The sequence below is a fragment of the Mobula hypostoma genome, chromosome 11 (assembly GCF_963921235.1).
Source record: "Mobula hypostoma chromosome 11, sMobHyp1.1, whole genome shotgun sequence".
NCBI classification, from domain to species: Eukaryota; Metazoa; Chordata; class Chondrichthyes; order Myliobatiformes; family Myliobatidae; genus Mobula; species Mobula hypostoma.
The window spans coordinates 114,712,061-114,735,029 of NC_086107.1; the positions used below are offsets into that span (position 1 = coordinate 114,712,061).

At 54.3% G+C, this 22,969-nt stretch overlaps 1 protein-coding gene across 2 annotated transcripts in view; it reads left to right on the plus strand.

Annotated features, from left to right (window-relative positions):
- Positions 1-22,969, plus strand: part of LOC134354148 (autism susceptibility gene 2 protein-like) — a 51,716-nt gene that overhangs the window by 20,636 nt on the left and 8,111 nt on the right. For both annotated transcript variants that reach the window (XM_063062964.1, XM_063062965.1), the window contains exons 2-18: positions 1,669-1,854; positions 2,474-2,566; positions 3,655-3,690; positions 5,067-5,096; positions 8,508-8,600; positions 8,963-9,014; positions 9,241-9,601; positions 10,474-10,733; positions 12,551-12,756; positions 13,879-13,968; positions 14,687-14,755; positions 15,255-15,284; positions 17,401-17,472; positions 18,639-18,759; positions 19,326-19,403; positions 19,593-19,676; positions 21,503-21,722. In XM_063062964.1, the coding sequence (XP_062919034.1) occupies positions 1,669-1,854; positions 2,474-2,566; positions 3,655-3,690; positions 5,067-5,096; positions 8,508-8,600; positions 8,963-9,014; positions 9,241-9,601; positions 10,474-10,733; positions 12,551-12,756; positions 13,879-13,968; positions 14,687-14,755; positions 15,255-15,284; positions 17,401-17,472; positions 18,639-18,759; positions 19,326-19,403; positions 19,593-19,676; positions 21,503-21,722 (2,081 nt within the window). The remainder of the gene's footprint in view (positions 1-1,668; positions 1,855-2,473; positions 2,567-3,654; positions 3,691-5,066; positions 5,097-8,507; positions 8,601-8,962; positions 9,015-9,240; positions 9,602-10,473; positions 10,734-12,550; positions 12,757-13,878; positions 13,969-14,686; positions 14,756-15,254; positions 15,285-17,400; positions 17,473-18,638; positions 18,760-19,325; positions 19,404-19,592; positions 19,677-21,502; positions 21,723-22,969) is intronic.

The following is a 22,969-nucleotide window of genomic DNA, read 5'->3' on the forward strand; positions in this document are numbered from 1 at the left end:
CGAGCTGGCATTTAATGGCCCCTCCACTCTGTCCCCGAGAAAGTAGTGAGTGAATTACCTTATTGAGTCTCTGCTGGGCTTGCTGTGGGTGATTCACACTGCTGCGCGGGAAGGAGTTCCAGGAATGACAGCGATGTCTTTCTAATTCAGGATGGTATGAGGCTTGGAGGGCAGATTCCAGGGTGGGAGTTGTTCCCAGTCCTTTCATTGTCCTTGTCCTTTTGGGAGGGAGTGGTGGTGGGTTGGAAGGTGCTGAGCAAGGTGTCTCAGTGAGTTGCTGCGTCCACCTACATCAGCTGTTACCAACCACCGGGCCACAAGGAAACAGTATGATTTGGCGATATGAGTCAGCTGCACCTTTCCTCATTCCCTGCCACTGTTGAGCTTGAACGCACGCGAGGTCATTATGCACGCGTCATCTATGTCAGCGCAGGAAGGAGATCAACTCCTCGAGCTTGCAAATGATGGCGGGCTGAAAAAGTATGTTTGACATAACATCTCTGCCGGCATTCTGGATCAAAGTCAAGGCTAAATATCCTGAGATGGCCACGAAAGCACTAAAAATGTTGCTTCCATTTCCAACATATCTCTGCAATGAATGCAACGAAAACTAAATTGCGGAATAGACTAGACATAAGGAACCAGCGAGTATCGCTGTCTCCCATCACCCCTTGATGGGACTGTCTTGTTGCAGGGAACAAGTATTCAGCCCAGGACTCCCACTGATTCAGCGATATTGGTGTGTTGCAATGATTTTATATGTTCATACAGGGAAAATATGTGCTGTGTGTTTAATATCCAAACGTTACTTAAAATGTTATGCTATTGACTTACAAGTGACTTATATAACCACATAACAATTACAGCACAGAAATAGGCGATCTCTGCCCTTCTAGTCCGTGCTGAACGCTACTCTCACCTAGTCCCACCGACCTACACTCAGCCCATAACCCTCCATTCCTTTCCTGTCCATATACCTATCCAATTTTTCTTTAAATGATAATATCGAACCTGCCTCTACCACTCCTACTGGAAGTTTGTTCAACACTTCAAGCTCCCCCGTCCTCCCCTGATAATTGTCTTATCACTATATTCATGCCAGGAAAATGTCCACTGTGTATTTAATATTAAATTTATTAGATAAACCCTTTCAGAAACGAAATTGAGTGTATTAGCCACTTATCACCTATATTCCGGTCGTGATTAACCCCCCCCCCGCCGAACAGAAACGCCGAAAAGGATTTGTAGAGAAAAATTGGCAGGTACACGCATACGCACTGGTGCCCGTGCAAGGCTTCATGGTCATTGTAGTCCTTCTCAGAGTAAACACAATGTACGTGACTGTTACTCTTGTCCGTTGGCAACTCTACCCCCCCCCCCCCGGGTCGGCCGATCCAAAAGATTATTGTCAATAATAAACCAGTCCGCAGTGCAAAAAAGGTTGGGGACCCCTGACCTACATCCAGGAAAGTGGGGAGTGCCCTATCACGTTCTTGACCTTACAGATACAGACCAGGGCAATGTGGCGGATGTTGTGTGTACGGACTAACCCCATTAAGAAGTGGAGAGTGTCCAGTCACACCTCGACCTGTGGATGGGGACAGGTAATACAATGGATGCTGTGTGCATTGACTAATCCCTCTCCCTCCCTCTCCCCCTCTGACACAGAGAGAGGCTGTGTTAAAGCCACCCGAGAGGACGGAAGCACAGCAGAAGAGGCCGGAAAAGCGAAGACCCGAGGAGCAGGGGAGCAGCTCTCCAGGCGAGGGTCCACGGAGGAATGAGTGCCCAGACCCCGAGCAAACGAGGCAAAACGGGGAGCAAGATGGCAGGAGGGCACCGCCCGCCAAAAAGGTACCAGGTCACAGAGCCAAGAGCAGTCGGCAGCTTTCTACCAGGAATAACACATCCCCGGAACTGAATCCAGGGTATCGGTGTTTATATCAATCCCTGGGAGTGTGTTTCAGGCTGGAATCTAATTGAACGATCGTTTTTTTAGAAAGTAAATTGACAGGTGATGTGGAAGAGAAAAGCGAAAGATTTTCAGACCAAGCATTTGGCTCCATCTTGTGGCCACTTGTAGTTCTGCAGGGTAACAGTGAACACTGGAACCAGAGACCGATTGGAGCCACTGACTCTTCCCACTGCCCCACTCTCTGGCCATGTCTCTCGATTGGTCCCAACCTATTCCCACTGCACCGAGATTCCCCACAGCCCAATATCCCATGGCCCCCTCTCTCCCCAGAGTCCTGTGCCAGTCCCCAAACTAACCCCACTGACACTCTACCCCTACAGCCCTGTGTCAGTCCTCGAACTAACCCCACTGCCCTGCTCCCTCCCACAGCTCTAGCTTACCTGCAGTGGGTCAGTTCTCTCTGTCTTTGCGGGGTGCGTGGATGTGGGACGAGAGTGCGGCTTAGAGCTGTCACCTGCAGTTCCTGTCTTACTGTTCCCCTCCCTCTCTCCCCCGAAGGTGAAGACAAAGGCGCAGAGTCGAGGCAATGAGAGCACTGGGGGCGAGAACGGGAGCTCGTATCGCAGTAGCTCACGGGGGCCGGGTAGTGATGTGAGTATTGCCGGGCACTGACCCCCCCCCACCACTCAACCTTATCCTGCCCCCCATACTACCACTGCTTTTCCCTGTCCCTTCCTCCACCCTCCCACTACCCACCCCATTTCCTCACACCATCTCTTCCCTGTTCACTCCCAGTTCACCTTCCCTACCACCTTCCCCCTCTCCTCCCCACTTCTCTTCTGCCTCCCCCTCACTGTCCGTTAATTCTGTGTTCCCGCAGCCCCTCCCTACCTCATCTGATCTTGGACCAACCTCCTCACAGAGCCACCGCCTTCATGGAGCGATATCGAGTGCAACAGGCCCTTCAGCCCATCTTTCTGCGAACACAATTCCCACCTGGGCTAGACCCGTTTGCTCACATTTGATACATTTCCCTCTAAATCAGCAGTTCCCAACCTTTTTCATGCCTTGAACCCCTACCATCATCCAGGTTTGGGAGCCCCTGCTCTAATTCTGTCTGAGCCACAGACCTGTCCAAGTGTTTAAATGTTGTTACTGTACCTGCCTCACCTCAGCCATGTCCTCCTGCAGCTCATTACGTGTTCGGATCACTGTGTGAAAAAGTTGTCCTTCAGGTATCTGTTTAAACTGTCTCCCTCTTATCTTAGACTGTGGTACCTTCTGGTTTTAAACTCTCTGACTCTCTGACCCTGTGGGAGAAAAGGACTTTGACCCTGTGGGAGAAAAGGACCTTGACCATCCACCTTATTTGAGCCACCCCCCGCCCCCGATGATGTTATAAATCTCTATCAGGTCACCACACGGCCTCCTTTGTTCCAGTGAAAACAGTCCCAGCCTGCCCAGTTTCTCCTTATAATTCAAGCCCCCCCCCCCCCACAGTCCTGGCAACATTCCCTGAATCTGCACCCTCTCCAGCCCCGTCAATCTACCTGAACCCTCTCACACCCTTACTGTACTGTGTCGACCAGAACTGAACATGGTACTCCTCACCAAAACTCTCCCTGTCTGTCTATTGTCACTGGTTCCCGATTCTGTTAGTGGCAGGCTTGATTAGAGTGCAGTGAGATCCCATTTCTGTCACCCGACTCTGTTTAATTTTCTTATTCCCCTTTCTTCAGGAATCTGTGCACTCAAGTTTGGGAACAGGATACTTTGTAAGTACCGTCTGTTCAGCTGTGAGATGTAAAACTGCTTCAATGTCAAACAAAGAGACTGTTCTTCCCACATCCCCCCCTCCCACAGCACTCCCTCCTCACCCCCTCCCACAGCGCTACCTCCTCACCCCCCACAGCGATCCCTCCTCACCCCCTCCCACAGCGTTCCCTCCTCACCCCCTCCCACAGCGCTCCCTCCTCACCCCCACAGCGTTCCCTCCTCAGCCCCCCACAGCGTTCCCTCCTCAGCCCCCACAGCATTCCCTTCTCCCCCCCAGTGTTCTCTCCTCACCCCCCACAACGCTCCCTCCCACAGCGATCCCTCCTCACCCCTCCTACAGCGCTCCCTCCTCACACCCTCCCCCTGCGTTCCCTCCTCACCTCCTCCTCCAGTGTTCCCTCCTCACCCCCCCCACAGCGCTCCCTCCTCACCCCCCCACAGTGCTCCCTCCTCACCCCCCCACAGCGTTCCCTACTCACCCCCTCTCACAGCGTTCCCTCCTCACCCCCCCACAGCGCTCCCTCCTCACCCCCGCACCCCCTACAGCATTCCCTCCTTACCCACCCCACAGCATTCCCTCCTTACCTCCCCCACAGCGTTCCCTCCTCACCCCCCTCCCACAGCATTCCCTCTTCACCCCCTCCCACAGCGTTCCCACCTCACCCCCTCCCCCAGCATCCCCCCCCCACAGCCCACCGGTGTTGCATTCCTCCCTCCCTGCAGCCCCTCCCACAGCACTCCCTCCCCCTGAAAACAGTTTGTAAATCTCTCTCTCCTTCCCTCCCCCACTCTATACGTGTGTGTATATAAAATATATACCCTCCCTCTCTCGCTGTCTCACTGTCTCACCTTCTCACCCTCTCTCTCTCTCTCCACGCACGCACGCGCGCACACACACTCACACACACACACACACACACACACACACACACACACACACACGCACACACACACACACACACTCCACACACACACACACTCACACACACACTCACACGCACACACACACACACACGCACACTCACACACACACACACACACACACACACACACACACACGCACACTCACACACTCACACTCACACACTCACACACACACACACACACTCACATACACTCACACGCACACGCACACTCACACTCTCACACACACACGCACACACACACTCACTCACTCACACGCACACACACACACTCACACACTCACACTCACACACGCACACACACACTCACTCACTCACACTCACACACACACACACTCACACACACACACACACACACACACATCTGCGCTCTCTACTGTGTGTACACTCCCCTTCCTCGTACTGAGCTGCTTCCCTGTCCCCCTCACTGTCTCTCCTGTCTTGTCTTTCAGTGTGACATCGACAGTGACCCAGACGATAAGGTGAGCAGTTTCAGTTGCCCCCCCCCACTCTTCCTCTAAACCTCACTCTTCTGACCTCTTCCCATCTCTCTTCCTCCACTCCCTTTCCCCAGGAAGTCAAAAGTTAGGGGATCCAGGGAAACTGGGCAGCTTGCCCGTGGAAGGCAGAGGACGGTAGAGCATACTCTTTGTGGAACTTGGTTCCACAGGAATCAGTTCTGGGTCTCTCGCTCTTTGTGATCTTTATAAATGGCTTAGATGAGGAAATGGAAGTGTGGATAAGTAAGGCTGCAGATGACACAATGGTTGGTGATGGTGTGGGTACTGTGGGATGTTGTTGTAGGTTACAATAGAACATCGACAGGTTACAGAGCAGGGCAGACAAGTGGCAGATGGAGTTCAAACTGGAAAAGTGTGCAGTGATTCACTTTGGAAGGATGAATTTGAAGACAAATACAGGATCAATGGCAGGATTCTTAGGTTTGTGGAGGAACTGAGGGATCTTGGGGGCCACGTCCATTGATCTCTCACAGTTTCCGTGCAAATTGATAGGATGGTGTTTTGTCTTTCATTAGTTAGGGGATAGAGTTGCAGCTCTATAAAACCCTAGTTAGAACACACTTGGAGTATTGCGTTCAGTTCTCATTGCCTCATTATAGGAAGAATTTGGAAGCTTTAGAGAGGGTGCAAAGGAGATTTACCAGGATGCTGCCTGGATTAGAGAGCATCTCTTTGTGGGCAAGTTGTACGAGCTAGGGTTTTTCACTTTGAGCGAAGGAGGGTGAGCGATGACTTGATAAGATGCATACAAGATGTTAAGAGGCATTGATAGAGTGGATAGGCAGTTCTTTTTTCCCAGGGTGGTAATTATTAATACAAGAGGACATAATTTTATTGCGATTGATGGAAAGTATAGGGGAATGTCAGAGGTAGATATTTTATACAGAGTAGTGAGGGCATAGAAGCTGCTGCCAGGTGTGGTGGTAGAGGCAAATACATTTAAGGGCACTTAACAGTATCTGAGATAGGCACTTGTTTGGAAGAAGAATGGGGGGAAGAGCTAGATTGATCTAGGTTAAGAGGTTTGTGGGCTGCAGGGCTTGTGCTGTGCTGTACTGTTTCATGTTGTAGAGTGGCTCTGGTCGATTGCCTGTTGTCTGGGGGTCGGTAGGCGCTGACAAAGTGGCACAGCGACTAGAATCACTTCCTCCCTGCTCTGCAAACCTGCATTCAATCCTGACCTCTGTCAGCGTGTGTGTTTGCCTCCCACATCCCAGTGACGTAGGGGGTGAGGGGGTTAATCAGCCCCTCTGTGTGGCTGACAGGGAGGATCTGGTGGGGGTCAGTGGGGAGGATGGAACAGGAAGGGTGCAGGTAGGAGGTCTTCACGGAATCTGTGGGTCAAAGAGCCTTTTTTTAAAAAATTAATTCAGACGAGACACGGAAAGATGTAAACAGAGAGTCCAGCGAGAACGGAAATGTTTAGCAGTAAAACATAATGAAATTCTGTAATCGTGTGTAGAGTGAGCTTAGTCAACTGTAAAGTGCAGTTAGACACAGTGTTGATGTACAGCTCCCTGAAACAAGGTGACAGTTGAAGGAGTAAGACGTGCTTACCTTTATCGGTCTTGGCAATGTGTGTACAAGTCAGGAAGTCACGTCACAGCTGTATAAAACTGGCCAGGCCAGCCTTGGAGTATCGTGTGCAGTTTTGGTCACCAGGCTACAGGAAGGTGTGGGCACTTTGGAGAGGATGCAAAAGAGGTTCACTGGGATACTGTGTGGATGAGAGGTCTGAGCTGGAGGGAGAGGTTGGATAGACTTGAGCAGCTTCCTGTGGGACAGCGAAGGCCGAGGGGACACCTGACAGAGATGATCAGAGACACGAATACAGTAGACATCCAGTATCTTTGTCCCAGGGCTGAGATACCTAAGAGCAGAGGGCATGCATTTAAGGTGCGAGGGTGTAAGTTCAAAGGAGATCTTCTACATAGAAGAGTACAGACCAGGAACAGGGCCTTCGGCCCACAGTGTTGTGCCAACCAGCTGAAAGATAAATTTTTAAAAAACCAAAAACGAATCCCTCCTACTTACATAATGTCCCTATTCCTCCATTTTCCTCACGTTCATAAGCCCCTCTCTAAACGTCTCTTAAAAGCCTCTAATGTATTTGCCTCTACCACCACACCAGGCAGCACATTCCAGGCATCCACCTTTCTGAGTAAAAACTTACCCCTCACATCCCCCTGGAACATACCCCCTTGCACCTCCAATGCATGCCCTCTGGTATTAGACATTTCTACCCTGGGAAACAGATACTCCCTGTCTGCTCTATCTCTGCCTCTCATAATCTTATAAACCTCTATCAGATCTCCCCTCAGCCTCCGCTGCTCCAGAGAAAACAACCCAAGTTTGTCCAGCCTCTCATGATCACACTTGCCCTCTGAACCAGGCAGTGTGTGTATAGCAGGTCTTTTTCAGAAGTCTGGAAGTTATTAAACTTGTTATGTTATGTGGGGGTATGGAGGGAAGGCAGGTACAGGGTCCTGAGTCGGATGATCAGCCATGATCATACTGAATGGCGGTGCAGGCTCGAAGGGCCGAATGGCCTACTCCTGCACCTATTTTCTATGTTTCTATGTTAGGCCACGTCTGGACATTTGCATTCCATTCTGGCCGCCCCAAGAAGTGTCTGAGGGCTTTGGAGAGGGTGCAGAAGAGGTTCTTCGGGGTGCCGCCTGAGTTAAAGGGCACGTGAGAGGCTGGACAGATGTGGCTGTAAAGAGGGGTTGGACAGATATGGATTGGTTTTGAAGCGGCGGAGGCTGAGATGGGATCTGTTAGAGTTACGAGAAACAGATCGAGTAGACAACCTCTTTCTCCAGTGTGGAAATGTCAAGTGGTCGATGGTCAGATTTGGATTCCTCAAGTTTTAGGTGGGAGGGGGAAGGACTTAAGGAGAAGTGTGGGGCAAGTTTGGTTTACAGAGAATGGTCCTTAAAGCCAAGCACCTGCCGACGGCAGTTCACCAGATTCCTCTGAAGAGGAATTTCTTTAGCCAGAGGGTGTTGAATCTGTGGAATTCACTTGTGTCTTGTGGGTTGAGTCTTCATGTCCATATAAGGCAGAGGTTGATAGATTATTGATTGGTCAGGGTATGGAGGGATACAAGGAGAAGGCAGGAGATCGGGGCTGAGAGGGAAATGGATGAGCCATGATGAAATGGTGGAGCAGAATCAATGGGCCAAATGGCCCTAATTCTGCTCCTGCATCTTATCTCACAGGCATGAAAAACATCTGAGAGTTGGAAATGCCAGTGTCAGAGTCAGGCTGTGTAGGGCGCAGGGTAAGGCACTCCAGGGGAGTGGAGCTCCCCCACTCTGAGCAGCTGATTAAAGCCTATTCCCCTTCTTCCTACCCCCACCCTCCCAGTCCGTCAGCGAAGATCCAGTCCGATGCCCAAAGCGGGAAGTCCCCTCTGCCTCACCACACAGCCTCTCAACCAGGTGGAAAAGCACTTTGTTCGTGAGTACTTCATCTCATCAGTTTCCTTGCGTCTCCCAGCCAGCTCCTAGACTTCCACACATCTTCATAAAAGGGTTACCACTCACTCTCGCATCACTTCCGGTGAACTCGGGGAGCTTTATATGGAATAACAGCTCCCTGGGAATGGGTTACAGGCTGGGATCTAATGCAGGAGTTCAGTGGGTTTATGTCTAGAAAAACAGATCCCCGGGAGTGGAATACAGGCTGGAATCTAATCCAGGGGTTCGGGGGTTTATATATAGAATAACAGATCCCTGGGTGTGGGTTACAGGCTGGGATCCAATCCAGACCTCAGTGTTGAGCAGTCTTCTATTAATTACCCCTCCTTATCCGACCTGCAGGGGGCCAGTGACGAAGGTCTGTCAAAGTTATTCAGCACGGCCTCCAAAATAGGTATGTGAATGGTTTCTTCTTTCTGTGTGGTGGGATGGGGAGGGGGTGGGCGGTGGGGAAGGGAAGGTGAGGAGGGAGGGATAAGGGAGTGGCAGTGAGGATGGAAAGAGTGCTGTGGGAGGCACAGAGAGGAGGGAGGGGACAGGAAGGCCACTGAGGAGGGAGGGGTGGGGAGGGGGGGTGTTCTGAGAGTGCTGCCTTTAACCCTGTTCCCCCCCTCCCCTAGCCCCTAGTGTGAGGGGCAGTGCGGACCCCCGACCGGAGACCCAGGTGTCGGGCCTGGAGCGCAGTCAGGAGAGGAACCAGGAATCGGAGCAGGCTGCCCTGCCAGCAGGCCCCCCCAATCCCCATCCCCATCCCCACCCCCACCCCCAGCCCCCACCCCCTCCCCCGCTCCAGCCCCCAACCCCTCCACAGTCTGCGGCCCAGCCTGGACACGACCTGTCTCCCCCGAAGCCTTCCCAGGGGCAGGGGCAGTCGCAGCCCGTGCCCCCACCCACTCAGCCTGGCCCCCAGGCTCTTGTCCCACCTCAGCATCAGACACAGACTCGGCTGCAGCCCTTCCCACAGAACTGTGGCGGGGTGAGGTGAGTGACGGGGACAGGCGGGAGGGGAGCGAGGGGAGACGGAAGCAGAGGGCCCATCTGCAGCCCTTTGCACAGAACTGCGGGGGTGGAAGGAGGCGAGGCACACTGGCAGGGAGAGTGAGAAGGAGGGGATGGAGGAACAGTGAGGGGGGCAGGGTGTAAGGAAGGATGGAGCGGAACAGGAGTGAAGATGGGAGGGGAGGGAGGGATGTGGAGGAGAGGAGAGTGGGAACGGATGGGAGGATGCAGAGGGAAACGAAGAAGAGAGGGATGGGGTCAGAGATAGGAAGAACGGGGAGAGAGAGTTGGGCGATCGTGGAGAAGGGAGAGTGAGGGAAAGATGGGTGGGTAACATCATGGTCGTGTAATCGTTAACATGACACTTACAGCTCAGGATGACGGGGTGGAGTTCAATTCAGGCGTCCTCTGTAAGGAGTCCGTGCACCCGTGGAATGTGTAGGTCCAAAGACACATTGTGAATTGTCCCGTGATTAGGTCAGGGTTAAATCTGGGCAATGTGGCTGGAAGGGCCTTTACCTCGGAATAAAAATGAAAAGTAATGATGAGAAACCTGGGGGGGGGTGGTTTGGTGTGGGAGGTGGCGATTGACAGGAATGAGGGAGGGGCAGGAGGGAAGGAAATGGGGAGGGAAGTGAGTGGAAGGTGGATGGGGGAGTGGAGAAATAGGGAATGATTGAAAGTGCATTGATTGTGTATTTGATCAACCTCTCCCTTCCCCCTTTCCCCCCACCCCCTCTCCCTTCCCCCCACCCTCTCTCCCCCGTTTCTGCCCTCCTTTTCCTCTCCCTCTCACTCCCTCTACTTACCCCCTCTCTCTCTGTCCCTCCTCTTTCTGCCTTTCATTCCCCCAGCCGGAGCAGCACGCCCTCCAAGCCGCTAGCCCTCTCTTCCCAGTTGCCACACCGAGCCTCAACTCCCTCTTCGCTCCCACTGGGACTGAGCAACCACCTCAGCACCCACGGCTTTGCCCCCGGCCTACGGACGCCTGCACATCCCCACCACCCTGGGGTGTTTGCCCCTTCTCCTGGCCTTCCACCACCTCCTCCCCTCACCTCCACCATGCTCCAGGTGGCTGGGCACCCCTCACCGGCTGCTGCTGCTACTTTTTCAGGTGAGTTTTACCCTTGTTTCGGGAGCAGATACTCTTTCACTCCCCTCTTTCCTCACCACGCATCCAGCAGCGCTCCTTCCGTCCCTCCTCACCGTGCCTCTCGCAATATTTCCTCTCTCCTCACCGTGCCTCTCGCAATACTCCCTCTCTCTCCTCACCGTGCCTCTTGCAATATTCCCTCTCTCCTTACCGTGCCTCTCGCAATACTCCCTCTCTCTCCTCACCGTACCTCTCGTAATACTCCCTCTCTCTCCTCACCGTGCCTCTCGCAATACTCCCTCTCTTTCCTCACTGTGCCTCTCGCAATACTCCCTCTCTCCTCACCGTGCCTCTCGCAATACTCCCTCTCTCCTCACCGTGCCTCTCGCAATACTCCCTCTCTCCTCACCGTGCCTCTCGCAATACTCCCTCTCCCCTCACTGTGCCTCTTGCAATACTCCCTCTCTCCTCACCGTGCCTCTCGCAATACTCCCTCTCTGTCCTCACTGTGCCTCTCGCAATACTCCCTCTCTCCCCTCACCGTGCCTCTCGCAATACTCCCTCTCTCCCCTCACCGTGCCTCTCACAATACTCCCTCTCTCCCCTCACCGTGCCTCTCGCAATATTCCCTCTCTGTCCTCACCGTGCCTCTCGCAATACTCCCTCTCTCTCCTCACCGTGCCTCTCGCAATACTCCGTCTCTCCTCACCGTGCCTCTCGCAATACTCCCTCTCTCTCCTCACCGTGCCTCTTGCAATATTCCCTCTCTCCTTACCGTGCCTCTCGTAATACTCCCTCTCTCTCCTCACCGTGCCTCTCGCAATACTCCCTCTCTTTCCTCACTGTGCCTCTCGCAATACTCCCTCTCTCCTCACCGTGCCTCTCGCAATACTCCCTCTCTCCTCACCGTGCCTCTCGCAATACTCCCTCTCCCCTCACTGTGCCTCTCGCAATACTCCCTCTCTCCTCACCGTGCCTCTCGCAATACTCCCTCTCTGTCCTCACCGTGCCTCTCGCAATACTCCCTCTCTCCCCTCACCGTGCCTCTCGCAATACTCCCTCTCTCCCCTCACCGTGCCTCTCACAATACTCCCTCTCTCCCCTCACCGTGCCTCTCGCAATATTCCCTCTCTGTCCTCACCGTGCCTCTCGCAATACTCCCTCTCTCTCCTCACCGTGCCTCTCGCAATACTCCGTCTCTCCTCACCGTGCCTCTCGCAATACTCCCTCTCTCTCCTCACCGTGCCTTTTGCAATACTCCCTCTCTCCTCACCGTGCCTCTCGCAATACTCCCTCTCTCTCCTCACCGTGCCTCTCGCAATACTCCCTCTCTCTCCTCATCGTGCCTCTTGCAATACTCCCTCTCTCCTCTCCATGCCTCTCGCAATACTCCCTCTCTCAATACTCCCTCTCTCCTCCCCGTGCCTCTCGCAATACTCCCCCTCCCCTCACCTTGCCTCTCGCAATACTCCCTCTCCCCTCACCTTGCCTCTCGCAATACTCCCTCTCCCCTCACGGTGCCTCTCGCAATACTCCCTCTCTCTCCTCACTGCCCTTCCTGCAGCCCTTCATCAGTCCCACAGTTCCACCTTCCCATCACACACTTTCTCTCTCTCTCTGTCTCTCTCTTTCTCTCTCTCACACTCCCTCCCTCCCGTCACCATCTCTTTTCTCTCCCTCCTTTCTGTCACCATGTCTCTCTCCCCCTTCATCCCCCCCACCGTCCCATCTTCCTGTCACTGTATCTCCTTCCCACTATCTATCTCTATCATCTCTCTCTCTCTTACCCCTCCCACCTTCCCATCACCATCAGTCTCTCTGTCTCTCCCTCCCTCCAGAGCAAGAGCTGATTCGCCAGGAGTTGAACTCGCGTTACCTGAGCTCGCAGGGTCCGGAGCGGGGGTCCTCCCTCGGCCCGCCCTCCTTCCAGTTCCACCAGCACCAGCACAGCCACCAGCACACCCACCAGCACACCCACCAGCACTTTGCTCCATATCCTCCCATGGCCCAGGCAGGTCTGGTCCCTGCCCCCACTGCACCCATGGTGAGTACAGGGTGGGGTTGTTGGGAGGTGGTGTTGGGAAAGAGGGGAGATGAGGAGTACAGAAATGTCTGGTCCAACCCAGGCCACTTCCTCCCACTTCTTTCATCTCTGGAACTCACCCCACAGGTGCCCTTCAAAACCGCCTTCTGCTTAACTTAAGCTGGTAATCCTACCACTGAGCAAAAGGTTCCAGCTGTCTACCAATCTGGTAATCTTAGAAACCTGCGTCTTCTTGTTTTACATTCTCCTATCCTGGGGGTGGGGTGGCGGGGGGACTTCACTGCACCCTCATGATTTTAGTAAACCTTCATCAAGTCACCTTCTCAGCCTCCTTCACTTCAGGAAAAACTGTCCGAGCCTCTACTTAAACTCTTGGCCACTTTGAGGTCCATCTGCTCCTTCATGCACATTTTTAATCAGCCAATTATATGGCAGCAATTCAGTGCATAAAAGCATGCAGGCATGGTCAAGAGCTTCTTGTTCACACCAAATATCAGAATGGGGGAAGAAATATGATGTCAGTGACTCTCGAGTGTGGAGTGTTGGGGCCAGACTGAGTGGTTTGAGTGTCTCGGAAACTGCTGGAAGCCTGGAATTTTCACGCACAACAGTCTCCAGGCTTTGCAGAGACACAACGACGGAAAATATCCAGTTCTGTGGGCGAAAGTGCCTTGTTAATGAGAGAGGTCAGAGGAGAATGGCCAGACTGGTTCAAGCTGACAGTAACTCAAATAACCACATGTTACAGCAGTGGTGTGCGGAAGAGCATCTCTGAACACACAACACGCTGAAGTGTAGGGGTTACAGCAGAAGAAGGCCACACCGGGTTTCCCTCCTGTATCTAATACAGTGGCCACTTAGTGTATAATGACACCCACTAATCTCTCCTTGCGATAACGCCTGTCCAGTCTCCCCTCGTGAGGGCACTCTGTGATCTCCTCTCTTTGTGGCCGAGTTTGGAGTTGAACGAGATTGGGGAGGTGTGTGTATTATGTATGGGGAATAGGTTGATCCAGGGAGGAGGGTCAGAGGATGGGGGGGGAACAGTTGAACTGCCTGGCTGTGCGCTGCAGGACGGCCTGGCCATGCTAACTACTGGTTTTGTGCTTTGCCCCACCGCAGTACTACCAGACGTACCACTGTCCGACTGTCCCCGCCGTCCTGTCCACAGCCGGTACTTTCAGCTCCCTGCAAGGTGCCTTCCAGCCCAAGGTGAGGTCCATCCCCTACCCACCCCTTAGGGAGGGGGAGGTTGGGTGGGTGGGCATGGAGATTGTGGGGCTTCATTCCTGCTGTTTCCCCAACACCATCTTCTGCCCCTCCCATCCCCTCCCCTCACTGGTCCCATCTCTCCTTCCTATCACCCCTCCCTCTTCCAACCCTTTCCCTGCTTTTTCCATTCCACCCCTACCTGACGCTGGTCCACCCCTCTCCTTCCTATCACCCCTCCCCTCTTCCACCCCTTCCTCAGCATTCCCCAATCCATTGCCCCCTTCCTCCTCTCTGATCTTCCCTCCCTCACTTTCACAATCACACCATTTTCCACTCTTTCCTCCCCCATTCCACCTCCCACTCTCTCCCTTGCTGTCCCTCCCACAATGGCTTTACCCCAAACTTGGTTGTGACATAGATATTGTGCACAGATATTTAACTTGTTTCCCTCTCGCGTCCATCTCTCCCCTCCCTCACCCTCCCCTACTCACCCCCACTCACCCTCCCCAACCCCTCCCCTTTTCCCCAACCCTTCCCCTTTTCCTCAACCCCTCCCCTTTCCCCAACCCCTCCCCTTTCCCCAACCCCTCCCCCTTTCCCCAACCCCTCCCCCTTTCCCCAACCCCTCCCCTTTCCCCACTACCCCTTCTCCCCCCCACTCCACTTCCTTCCCTCTTTTTGTCTCTACTGTTCTCCACCTCCAATTTGTGCATTTCAGAACCCCAGTGCTGAGTTGGCATCACGACCTGGACCAGTTCCCCACACGCTCTTGCGGAAGGACCCCAGGGTAAGGGAATTTCCCCCCCCAACACCCCGTGTCTTTCTCAGCCTCTGTCCATGTTCCTTTCTGCATCTCCTGCCCAGCGGTGGGTCGGATTTGTATGTGGAGAATGGGGGCAGTGGGCTTTGGAGTTCTGATATCATTAAGCAACGGTTCCTAGTTGTCCTATGCACATGGAGGTCCCTCCCTCTTCACCGCCCATCCCATGGAGCTCCCTTCCTACAGTGCCCCCCATCCTCGCCACCCCACTACCTCTCTCTCTGCCTCCGCCAGAAGGACAGCAGCAGTTCGAAGAGGTGACTCACCCCCACCTCATCAGTGAGGCAATGAAGGTGGGCCATGCTGCCGTACCCATATTCTGAGGGGGAGTGGTCTTCTTGACAAACATTTCATGCTGTTGGAATGAGGAACTGAGGATGATCTCTGACGATGCCGGGGACTGGCATTGAAATCAGCCTTAAATGAAATTTTGATTCCTGTCTTTTGCCTCTCCCTTGCCCCACAGTTAACAGAAGTGTACCGACCTCCAGTGCGGGTGAGTTGAAACAATTTTTTCCTCTCTAGTATTAATGATTTCAAAGAAGGGGCCAAGTTGTAGCTTACCTAAATTTGCTGAGGACACTAAATTAAATGGGAAAAGAAAATTGTGCAGAGGATGTGGGGAGTCTTCAGAGAGATATTGATAGGTTAAATGAGTGGGCAGGGGTCTGGTAGATGGAGTACAATGTTAATGAAAGTGAGGTCATCCTCCTTTAAAGGAAAAATGAAGATCAGGTTATTATTGAAATTATAAAAGATTGCAGCATTTATTGTGCAGAGCAACTTGGGAGTTCTTGTCGATGAATCGCTAAAAGTTGGTTTGCAGGTGCAATGGGTTATCAGGAAGGCAAATGGGACGATGACCATTGCTCGAGGGATTGAATTTAAGAGCAGGGAGGTTATGTTGCAACTGGACAGGGGAGGCTTCACAATTCAGTTCTGGAGATTGAGGGGAGCGGTTTAGCCTTTGAGGAGAGCTGACTGTGGACTTCAGGAAGGGTAAGACCGAGGAACACACACCAATCCTCACAGAGGGATCAGAAGTGGAGAGAGTGAGCAGCTTCAAGTTCCTGGGTGTCAAGATCTCTGAGGATCTAAACCGGGCCCAACATATCGATGAAGTTATAAAGAAGGCAAGACAGCGACTATACTTCATTAGGAGTTTGAAGAGATTTGGTATGTCAACAAAAACACTCAAAAACGTCTATAGATGTACCGAGGACAACATTCTGACAGGCTGCATCACTGTCTGGTATGGGGGGGTGGGTGGCTACTACATACTGAAAGAAGCTGCAGATGGTTGTAAATCTAGTCAGCTCCATCTTGGGCACTAGCCTACAAAGTACCCAGGACATCTTCAGGGAGCGGTGTCTCAGAAAGGCAGCGTCCATTATTAAGGAGCCCCAGCACCCAGGGCATGCCCTTTTCTCACTGTTACCATCAGGGAGGAGGTACAGGAGCCTGAAGGCACACACTCAGTGATTCAGGAACAGCTTCTTCCCCTCTGCCATCAAATTCCTAAATGGACATTGAACCCTTGGACACTACCTCACTTTTTAAATATATATTATTTGTTTTTGCATGGGTTTTAATCTATTCATTATATGTACACTGTAGTTGATTTATTTATTATTTTCTTCTACATTGAATTGCTGCTGCTGAGGTGACAAATTTCCCGACACACGCCGGTGATAAACCCGATTCTGATTCTGAGAACAAGTCAGTCAGGCCTGTACTTGCTGGAATTCGGAAATGAGAGGGGATCTTGTATACAATTCTGTGAGGGTTAGAGGCAGGAAAATTGCTTCTGCTGGTAGGTGACAGATCGGGGAACACCCAAAACTTCTCTCAGAGAGTAGTGAACCTGTGGCTTTATCGCCAACAACGGCAACGTAACATCCGATCTCCTGTACTCAGTGCCCTGACTAACGAAGGCCAGCCGGACAAATGCCCTGTCTACCTGTGATGTCACTTTCTCAGGACCATGTACCTCTGCTCTGCAACCTTCCCCAGGGCTCAGTTATTCACTGTTTAAAGTCCTGTCCTGGTTTTGACTTTGAAAATCGCAACACCTCATACTTAACTGAATTGAACACTGCCCTGGAGTTGTGGGGTGGGGAGAATCATGTCCCTGTCCCACTCGGTCTGAGGGAAATCAGACCCTTCCGTGTGTTTTCTGTTCTGAGACCCCTGCTCTTTGTGGTTTTTATAAATGGCTTAGATGAAGTGGAAGGGTGGATTAGTAAGATTGAAGATGACACGAAGGTTGGTGGAGTTGTGGAACGTGTAGAAGGCTGTTGTAGATTACAACAGAACATTGCTGGGATGCTGAGCTGATCTGAGAAGTGGCAGATGGCGTGTAATCCAGAAGAGTGTGAAGTGATTCACTTTGGAAGGTCAAACTTAAGGGCAAGGTACAGGGTTAATGGCAAGATTCTTAGCCGTGAGGAAGAACAAAGGGATAATGGGGTTCAAGTCCCTCCCTCCCCTGCCCCTCCCTCACACCCTCCTCCGCCCCTCTCTCCCCCACTCCCCCCATCACACAGCAAGAGCTGAGGGATGGGGAGTGTGCACTCTGACCCCCTGACCCCTCTGCTTTGGACTCCCTACAGAAACCGGGTAAGTGGTGCGCCATGCACGTCCGGATCGCCTGGATGATTCACCGGCACCAGGAGAAGAACAAGGTACGCGTAGCCTAACACCCTCCACCCCTCCCAGGGTTGCCCTGCCCCGGCCTTCACAACTCATCACCTCCCATTGGCCTCTTTCTTTCCCTCTCTCCCCAACTCCTGCTGGATCTTCCTCTGTGGATTCTGACAGCAGTGGCTTCTTTGGATGGGGTTAGTCTGCACACACACGCCATGATTATCTGCCCACATCGACAAGTCAGGGGTGTGACAGCACACTGCCCACTCTCTCACCAACATGTGCCCTCTCTTCACCACTGGCGCAATGTGTACAAAAGTTCCTCCCCCAGTCTCCCCCTCCCTCCGTGATTTGGAGCAACGTGGAGACTGAGAACCACCTCTCCTCCTGGCCCATGTGTGTGAGTGAGATTCCTGCTTTGTCTGTGTGTAAAACTGGAGGTTGGAGCCCAGTCGTGCAGAGGTCATCAGGGTTATTAGAGGGGGGAGTTTAACACCATCACTGACATCTCTGCCCCCTGACTAACACCACTAGGGGGTGGGTTGTTTCTGTGTCTATAGAGTGCTCCATCACTCTTTCCTGTCTCCCACTTCCCTCCCCCAATTCTCTCTTTCACCCCCTCATCCTTCCTCTGCTCTCTCCATCCTCCTTTCCTCTCTCCCCTCACTCCTTCCCTTGTGCCCTCTCACCCTCTACTCTTTTCTCTACCCACCTCCCTCTCCCCAACCCCACCCATTCCCCTCCCTTCCTCCCCTTCTCCCTCCCTCCTCCCCCTCTCCCTCCCTCCTCCCCCTCTCCCTCCCTCCTCCCCTCTCCCTCCCTCCTCCCCCTCTCCCTCCCTCCTCTCCCCCTCTCCCTCCCTCCTCTCCCCTCTCCCTTCCTCCTCTCCCCCTCTCCCTCCCTCCTCTCCCCCTCCTCTCCCCCCTCCTCTCCCTCCCTCCTCTCCCTCCCTCCTCTTCCCTCTCCCCTCTCCCTCCCTCCTCCCCTCCTCTCCCTCCTTCCTCTCCCTGCTTCCTCTCCCTCCTTCCTCTCCCTGCTTCCTCTCCCTCCCTCCTCTCCCTCCCTCCTCTCCCTCCCTCCTCTCCCTCCCTCCTCTTCCCTCTCCCCCTCTCCCTCCCTCCTCTCCCCCTCTCCCTCCCTCTTCCCCCTCCTCTCCCTCCTTCCTCTCCCTCCCTCCTCTCCCTCCCTCCTCCCTGTGATGCAGGTAGAACACCAGAAGCTGGACCTGGCGAAGGCAGACCTGCTGTCGAGGGGTCCCAGTGTGTTCAGTCCCGTTGCCCCAACGCATGATCTGGCCCGTCCCATCACCCTGTTCACTGCCACAGGTAGGGGGGTGTCTGCTGGGGTGGAAACGGGTGGATGGGGAGGGAGGGGTTGGCAGAGACCAGTGGGGGGGGGGTGGAAGAATACGGAGGGATTGTCTCCTTGCTATACCCACTGGTCTGTTACTCAGCCTGTATCCGTTCTCCGCCATCTCCCAGCTTCTTCAGTTGTGCTCTTGACCCTCTGTACCCCAGTCAGTCGGCCTGTTCCCTGTCCCTGCTCACCACTCCTACTTCTCCTCCTGAACCTTAAAGACGTTACCCGTTCCAGACCCACTCCTGATTCATTTTCCCTGTAAGCCAGTCCTTCTGCCTGTACCCAGTCCCAAACACTGCTCCTCCGCCTGTAACCCAGTGCCTGCTTCTGGCCCCTCTGCGTGGACCTGTAACTCGGGGCCCCGATCCCAGCCACCTGCACGTACCCTGGACCTCCTCTCCACGCCTGTACCTGGAACTCCCTCTCTGCCTGTTGCAGACGCAGGGGGCGCCGGTTTTGCGATTACCACGGTGTGCCTCACTCCGGTTCGATGTCTGGGAGACAGATGCGGTGTTTTCTCTCCCCTCCACAGGAGCCGTGCACTCGGCCACGCCATCCTTCGGGCCTCCGCCTGCACTGAGTCCCTTCCTGAGCACCTCGTCGCCACTCGGTGAGTCCACAGCCCATCAACGGCCTCGCTCGCATCCCTCTCCATCCCTCTTTCAACCCTGCCCTCCACTGCCTCCACCTCTCCCTCCGCCTCCTCCCATTCTCCCCTCTCTCATCTCTCCTCATTCTACCTGCACCCCTTTCCTTATCCAGCCCTTCCTCCCTTCACTAATGGATGTGTCGCCCACAGATCCCTATACCCGCTCCCCCACCTACAGTACCATTGGACAACACCCCAACGCTGCCTTTGGAGGCCTTGGCAACGCTGCTGTCGGTAAGTACCTGGGGGGGGGGATCTGGTGGGTAAAGGGGTGGTCTTGGGGTAGTTGTAGCTCCTTGAAACGTCCGTCTCCATTCCTGTCTTATGGCACTCTCCTTCCTCACCTCCCCTCCCTTAACGTTCCCTCTTCACCCTCCTGACACAGCCCCCTCTCCTCAGTCACCTCCCACAGAGCTCCTACCTCCCCATCCCCCCCCACAGTGCTCCCACCTCACCGTCCCTCTCCCACCTCACCGTCCCCCTCCCACCTCACCGTCCCCCTCCCACCTCACTGACCCCTCCCACCTCACTGACCCCTCCCACCTCACCGTCCCCCTCCCATCTCACTGTCCCCCTCCACAGAGCTCCACCTCCCCCTCCCACCTCACCATCCCCCTCCCACGGCGTTCCCACACCTCACTGACCCCTCCCACCTCACCGTCCCCCTCCCATCTCACTGTCCCCTTCCACAGAGCTCCACCTCACCCTCCCCCTCCCACCTCACCGTCCCCCTCCCACCTCACCGTCCCCCTCCCACCTCATCGTCCCCCTCCCACCTCATCGTCCCCCTCCCACCTCATCGTCCCCCTCCCACCTCACTGACCCCTCCCACCTCACCGTCCCCCTCCCATCTCACTGTCCCCCTCCACAGAGCTCCACCTCCCGCTCCCCCTCCCACCTCACCATCCCCCTCCCACGGCGTTCCCACCTCACCCTCTCCTTCCCACCTCACAATCCCCCCCCCCACAATGCTCCCACCTCACCATCCCCCTCCCACCTCACTGTCCCCCCCACCTCACTGTCCCCCCCACCTCACCGTCCCGCTCCCACAGAGCTCCCACCTCCCCCTCCCCCTCCCACCTCACCGTCCCCCTCCACAGAGCTCCCACCTCACCCTCCTCTTCCCACCTCACCGTCCCCCTCCCACGGTGCTCCCACCTCACTGTCCTCCCCCCACAGAGCTCCACCTCACCCTCCTCCTCCCACCTCACCGTCTCCTCCCACAGAGCTCCACCTCACCCTCCCCCTCCCACCTCACCATCCCCCTCCCACGGTGTTCCTACCTCACCCTCCCCTTCCCACCTCACCGTCCCCCTCCCACGGTGCTCCCACCTCACTGTCCCCCCCCCCCACAGAGCTCCACCTCACCCTCCTCCTCCCACCTCACCGTCTCCTCCCACAGAGCTCCACCTCACCCTCCCCCTCCCACCTCACCATCCCCCTCCCACGGTGTTCCTACCTCACCCTCCCCTTCCCACCTCACCATCCCCCCCCACGATGCTCCCACCTCACCATCCCCCTCCCACCTCACCGTCCCCCTCCCACGGTGCTCCCACCTCACTGTCCCCCCCCACCTCACTGCCCCCCCACAGAGCTCCACCTCACCATCCCCCTCCCACCTCACCCTCCCCCTCCCACCTCACCGTCTCCTCCCACAGTGCTCCCACCTCCCCCTCCCCCTCCCACGGCGCTCCCACCTCACTGTCCCCCCCCACCTCACCGTCCCCCCCACAGAGCTCCACCTCACCGTCCCTCTCCCACCTCACCCTCCTCCTCCCACCTCACCGTCTCCTCCCACAGAGCTCCACCTCCCCCTCCCCCTCCCACCTCACCATCCCCCTCCCACAGCGCTCTCACCTCACCGTCCCCCTCCCACGGCGCTCCCACCTCACCATCCCCCTCCCACGGCGTTCTCACCTTGCAGCCCTTCCCACGCGGTCACAGTCTACAAGTTGAAGTGTTGGTGTTTCTCCCTGTTTGATATGGACTGTATTTAACAGTATGTAACAGTCTGCATGTGACTTTAACCTCTTTTTTTTCCTGTGCCCCCCCCCCCACAGCCAGTACCATCTTCGTTCCCAAGGACTGCCCATCGTCCGCAGCTCCCCCACCCGCCTACAGCAGCCCTCGGGATCAGTGGAGCAACTTGCACCAGACTCCTCCCTCGTTCCCAACCCCACCCCCTTCATGGGCGCGGCTGGGGGAGGTGGAGAGGGAGAGGGGGCTCATCTCGGAGAAGGACAAACGCGAGGTCCTCCTGCTCAAGGAGGAACAGGAGAGGTGAGGGACATCGGGAGGGGGGTCGATGGTGGGGAAAGAGTTGGAGCAGTTGCAGGATGGTCACGTCCACAGCAGGAAGCTGTGATCCCTCGGGTCCCTTCCACCTGCCCCAGCTGATCAACTCACTGCCGTCTGGAGGGCTCCTCCACCCTAACGGTACTCTCTGCTGGTCCACGATCCCCACCACCCCGTTCTGTATGATCCGGATTCTTAGGGTCGATCTTCCTCCACCTTGGAAACACCTGGAGATTCTGCTCCCATCTCCCCGCAAAGTAAGGGGAAGAATCCCAGTGACTGTGACTCAGATCTTGGAATTATAGTCAGAGAGTACTGCAGAACTGAAACCAGTCCCTGGCCATCTAGTCCCTTTAGTCCCTTTCAGAATCAGGTTTAGTATTACCGGCATACGTCTCCTGAAACTTGGTGTCTTTGTGGCTGCAGTACATTGCAATACATAATTATAGAGAAATACCGTGAATTACAGAAGTGTTGTGTGTGTGTGTGTGTATATTTATTTGATGTAAAACATTAGTTAAATAAGTAGCACAAAAGTAATTTTTAAAAAAATTTTTAATGTTCATGGGTTTAATCTCCATTCAGAAATATGATGACGGAGGGGAAAAAGCTGTTCCTGAATCACTAAGTGTGTGTCTTCAGGCTTTTGTACCTCCTCTCTGATAGGAGCCATGGCCTGGGTGATAGGGGTCCGTAATGACGGACACCACATCTTTGAGACATCTTTTCTTGAAGATTTCTCATAGGAGCAAAAGAGGATGAGAGGTGACCTGATAGAGTATAAGATGATAAGAGGCATAGATAGAGTGGACAGCCAGTGAGGAAGGTTTATTTTTTACACAGTGTGGAACATACTACCGAGAGACACTTGAAAGCCTCTTGGGTGGGCACATTGAGGGCTACGTCCTGTGTTCTAGTCCGTGCTGTCTGTTCTCCCAGACTATATCCTGCCATCCCTTTCTCTTCCACGTACCTATCCAAACTTCTTGTAGATGTTACAGTTGAACCCACATCCACCAGTCCCTCTGGCAGCTTGATCCACACTCTCACCACGCTCTGAGTGAAAATGTTCCCCATCAGACTCTCCTTAAATATTTCACCTTTCACTCAGCCTGTGGCCGCTAGAACATAGAACAGGACAGGCAATTCAGCTGACCTTCTAACCTATTCCAAGATCAATCTAGTGCTTGCTTACGACATAGCCCTCCATTTTTCCTATTAGTCTCTCAAAT